This window comes from Alosa alosa, chromosome 12 (assembly GCF_017589495.1).
Source record: "Alosa alosa isolate M-15738 ecotype Scorff River chromosome 12, AALO_Geno_1.1, whole genome shotgun sequence".
NCBI classification, from domain to species: domain Eukaryota; kingdom Metazoa; phylum Chordata; class Actinopteri; order Clupeiformes; family Clupeidae; genus Alosa; species Alosa alosa.
Genome location: NC_063200.1, coordinates 15,288,824 through 15,294,144, shown reverse-complemented (window position 1 = coordinate 15,294,144; position 5,321 = coordinate 15,288,824). Strand labels below are relative to the sequence as shown.

The window sequence follows — 5,321 nt, the reverse complement described above, 5'->3', positions numbered from 1 at the left end:
ATGGTATAGGGAGTGGTATGGAGATGGCATAGAGTGGTATGGGGATGATAGGGAGTGGTATGGGGTGGTTTAGCGCATGGTATGGGGGATGGCATAGGGACAGTGTCTGCACAATGGAGTCTGAGGTGGTGTATGTCCCTGACTAGGTAGCGGGCACTCTGCACAGGGGATGAAAGCGGTCGCAAGGCGGACTTGGGGCGCCAGGCTGTCCTCGGAACCAGAACATCACTGTGTGCCCGCAGGCTCAGCTGTGGAGCGAAGCAGCCAGCCGCGTTCCATCTGGACCCCGGTGACCTTGGCGTGAGTTCGGCCTGAGGCCCGCGGGCTGGTGGGTGACTCGTTGGCGAGCAGATCACGCCAGCGGCTCAGACACGCACCAGCGCAGCACACAGGCTAGCCAGGAAGCTGCTCCTCTCCACCAACACATTTCATTGATTTGTTAGGATATTGTTTTTTTTTTTTTAAGCATATTCTAGGACTCTTAGTAATTTTTCTCCTCCTGCATTTGCCAGATAGGATAGTGCGGAGTGACAGGAAGTGAGTGAGTGAGTGAGTGAGTGAGTGAGAGAGATTGGAATCAGGAAATGACCGTCGGAATCCAAACCAGAGTCCCTGTGGACACTTGGACCATGTGGTTATGCAGCAGCTTCTGCCACTGTACCTTCTGTTTTTTTTTGTGTCAGTAAACATGTGGTGATTTCTCACTGTCTGCGTGGCCACAAATTGCGCGCAACTCCTGTGGTAAAAAAAAAAAAATCATCACACAACTCACACACAACCAAACCTTCCGTGGCCAGAGTAGCTTGAGACAGACACACACAAACACACTTACACACAACCAAAGACCAACAGACACTGTACACAGCTTCAGTAGCCACAGAAAGCCCTGGCCTCCCTGGCCAGAGTAGCTCAACACACACACAGTGTGAGTGATCTGTGCTTCTTACTTTTAAAGGAGTCCAGTTTCTCAGCAAGATCCTCTTCATCTCTGTACTTTTGATCTTCCATAAACTCCTATATCCAGGGAAAGAGAGAGAGAAAGAAAGAGAGCAAGAGAGAGAAAGCAAGAGCGATAGAAAAAAGAATGGAAAACAGAAAGAAAGAGGCCAAGATAAGAGAGAGATAAAGAAGGAGCGAAAAGAGAGGGAAGAATGAAGGAGAGAGAAACGCAAACACAGATCAGATTCCCACACGGCCAAAGAGCAGCACAGCTCAGATAACAAAGACTCAGTGTGTCTCTGTGACAGAAAAAATGTAGAGAAAAATAAACTGCATGTTTCTTAGACTGATGATACCTGTGCTGTTCTCTCAGCCATTGTGGTTCATATTTTCAATTACTATGGATGTGTGAATACATACTGTGTGTAAATGTGTTGTGTTTGTGTGCAAGTAAGAGATGTTTCTATCATAGCTGATGCACATATTTAGTACAGACTCTGACACACTGCTGTGTGTGTGTGTGTGTGTGTGTGTGTGTGTGTGTGTGTGTGAGCGTGAAAGACACATTGGAATGAGTCATGGAGACCATGTGAGTATGACTGACAGCAAAACGTGTGTCACTCATTCTTAATCTCTCTTGAGTGTGTGTGTGTGTTTTTGTGTATTAGGGGTGTAACGGTACACAAAATCACAGTTCAGTGAGTATTTCGGTACAGTTAGCCTGTAGGTACTGCTAACCTAAAAATTGCTGAAGCGCAACATAGTATTTTGAAAAGACACATTCTTTTTTGATGTTAACTATACAAATGCTCCACAAGCAAAAACGCCTAGATAGATAGATAGAAAAAGATTGATTAATTGATTGTGGTCCTCAATGGAGTGGGGATGAATCTCCTTGATTAGGAGAGACAAATAATTGATGTTTCTTTCCAGTATAGAATCGCCTTGGTCAATCATCAAACTCTACTAAATACTATGCATGGAATATAAACACCAGTTGTTGTCATGGTTTTTGATATGCTGAAAAGTGTTGTTTTAAAAACTGTTTCCCAATCTACATAAATGCAAACGTTAAAATGCTGTTGCTGCCATGTAGAAGAATTATGTAAAGATATTTAAATTGGCCTAAACCATTGCATGAGTATTATTTTTATGATCTTGACATTCTGTCCTCAGTTATAGCATGCATGCAGCAATGCTGTGGCAGTGGGCTAAGATCTGAATAGACAGGAAAAAAAAGAGACTGTGTCTTCATCACTTAAATGATGAAATGTATGACCCTGGGTTCATGACCAAAAAACAGGAACTAAGTTTGTGTTTTCTCTGTGTTCTTGGACTTGAAATGTTGACCTGATCTCGACCTGATAAGTCAGAACATTCAAATAATTAATGGAGACCTCTGTGCTACTGTTGATTACTGTTAAAGACTGCATTTGGTACATTTGGTACACATCTGCATTGAAGCCAATGTCCTGTACCTAAATGGCCCTGTACTAATACATGTACCTTTACACCTCTAGTGTGTATGTATATCTGTGTGTGTGTGTGTGTGTGTGTGTGGGAGAAAGAGGTTTAGCATGCCTGTGTGCAGGACATGAGGACACACACACACGCGCACAACAGTTGCTGAGCTGAGCGTTATGATGAGTTAAGGATAGGGTTAGAGCTACAGTGCACACACACACACAGGCAGAGGCACACACACACACGCGCACACACACACACACACACACACACACACACACACACACACAGAGCAGCTGAGCTGAGTGTTATGATGGTTACTGAGCCACAGCAGGGATTTAAATGGAAAAGAGTTCAATATGCACCGTCTGTCTGAGTGAAGGCAGTTCAGGACAGAAAACTGCCCATCAATAAACCCACCGCTGGCATATACCACACAGGACACACGCCAAATCAACAGCGTGTTTGTGTGTGTGTGTGTGTGGGAGACCGAGTAAGAGTGAGTGAGAGAGGGGGGAGTGAGAGGGGGAGGGGGGAGATGACCTGTTTGTCACTTAAGTGTAAAAACAGTGACATGCATGCTACTTCTGCAATCAAAAATAATACTTTACACAACATTTCAACCCATTCTTTATATGATGATTAAGGTGAACGTATGTATATCTAAGCCAATGGTAAATTACCTCTTTTCACAATCTCAGCATCAGCAACTTCAGTGTCTTACTCAGGTGTGTGGTTCAGTGTATGAGGGAGGGCAAGCCTGTGAGGGAATGTGCTGAATCAACCTGCGTGAGTGTTACTGTGGTCATCTAAGCCTCAAGGACAGGCAACAGTTAGCCCTGACTCATCGCTGAAGCACAGGGCAGAAGATGACCGACTAACTAACGAGGTTAAGGCACCGTATGTTGACACGATTGTCTTTGTCGGGGAGACGCCAACGCGGCCCTCATCAGAGATGGCAATGTCCGTGAGGAAGGGGGGGGGGCATAGACTATCTGGTTGTCAGCAAGCGACTAAAAACACAAGGCTTTAAATCTAATTCATTTAAGTGTTATGCCCTGACGCATTTCGGCCCAATTATTATTGCTGATTCCAGCTAAACACCACAAGGAGCAGGGTAATGCCGTTAGGTTATCCAGCTTATGCCGGTTGAATGCACTGATAGGGCGCACCCTTGCAATCAGCAGCTCAATCCCACCCGTTCTCCCGCCGAGACCCCGGCATAGCACTGCGACCTGAATTAGGCTACTCCGGCAACAGCACTGCAAGCAAAGCAAACCTCTCTGACAGATTGCCAGAGGAACCTAAGCAAAGCAGAGAGGAGAGAGAGAGACTGAGTGGGGGCTGTGGGAATGGTTGCGAAGGCTCAAATGCCAGGGCTGCTCCGTCCGCCGTCGCAACCGCGACACAATGGGCTCATTCATTCGGCTATCGAGACACCTGCTTCCCGTCGGAGCGCAAGAGGGTTGCGGATTCAAGGGTGGAGACGGCGCCCCCTCTGCTTCAATAGCATTATTTTAACTGTATTCACTGACTATTTGTGCTTAATAAAAGGTCACAACGCAGAGTACGCGCCACTGACAACTGATTAAGGTTTCCGTTGGTAGGTCGCGGCATGGGAGGGTCGGTCCTTCGAGCACATGCTGTACCCCCACCCAACCCCACAGCTGGGAATGACAGAAAAGCAACAAGTGGCTTTCCTTCGGAGGAAAAGCCGGCGGGCTGATTTATTTCAAGTGGCTCTAATAGAATTCATCCTTAAATAGGTCACTGGTAAAAAATCACATTCTACTAAACATTTAAATTTGCCAGACGACTCACATGACATGCGACTCTACTCTCCTTTACATGGTTCATTTATGCCCTTATTATCATTGGATTAATTCGTTTATCGACAGGTTCATCAAGGCCAAGTGTGCGAAATTGCATTCCGAGATGGCACCTACTACACAAAAACACCAGCTAACGTTACAGCCAGGAGACCCAGAGAATGGCACAGTCAAAGAATAACCCACCTTGTTTATTTCTTCCAGCCTCTCCCTTTGTTGGGCTTTCAGTAATCCAAAGGTTTTACCTCCTAGAGACATTAGAAAGCGTATTTAATATTCGAAATTCCACATGGCACTGAGGTTAGCTCTGCCTATTTGCTAACAGAGGCTAGCAGGTTTGATAAAGACCTCTACAACAGTAGCTAACATCACAGCACTAGCATTCCAGTTGATAACGTTAGGTGACCCGCTTCGCTGTTCGAATCATAACGTTATAAATTGGAATTGTGTTTTGGATATCAACGTATTAAAAGGCACATTTCTGTAATCTTACCTTGCATATTCTGATTCGAAGGCATCGTGGCAGAAAAAGAGGTTTGTTGGTGATGAGAGCTGGGACAAAACGCAGAGTCTGCGTGGCTGTGAACGCGGTTGTCCTCACTGTGTGGATCTAAACCAGAGAACTCACGCTAGTGTAGGTCAAGGCGAGTGTAGCGGTACCCTAGTGATGCGCTCCCGGCTCACCAGGAATACTGCCAACCCTTGAGCCCCATCATGTGGACAAAAGTGTAATGATTGTCACACGCGTCAGTCTTTTTTCACCTCAGAAGATCCATGGAGCTTGCTTTAGTTATGTTGTGTAAATATATATATATATATATTTATATAAATAAAAAATGAAAATCACAAAAAACAAACAAACAAAACTAGCCTACAATTGATAATAGCTTAGAAGCCTACATAGACAAAGAACGGGAACAATAGCTTAGAAGCCTACATAGACAAAGAAGAGGAAAATAATTGTAGCCTCCCAGATAGCACAATCATTTTGGCCCAAATTTGGCCCAAGACTGGCTTGCTATTTTGGCTAGGTTTTGGAGTTGGTAAACACTGCCACCAAGTGGCGAGTAGGCTATTAGCATTTTCGAT

General features: G+C 45.0%; 1 protein-coding gene across 1 annotated transcript in view; it reads right to left on the bottom strand.

Annotated features, from left to right (window-relative positions):
- Positions 1–4,908, bottom strand: part of aif1l (allograft inflammatory factor 1-like) — a 17,744-nt gene extending 12,836 nt beyond the window's left edge. Inside the window, exons 1-3 of the mRNA XM_048259702.1 lie at positions 4,726–4,908; positions 4,419–4,480; positions 948–1,014 (exon numbers count right to left, since the gene is read on the bottom strand). Coding sequence (XP_048115659.1) covers positions 948–1,014; positions 4,419–4,480; positions 4,726–4,750 — 154 coding nt within the window. The 5' untranslated portion in view covers positions 4,751–4,908. The remainder of the gene's footprint in view (positions 1–947; positions 1,015–4,418; positions 4,481–4,725) is intronic.
- Positions 4,909–5,321: the final 413 nt, after the last annotated feature.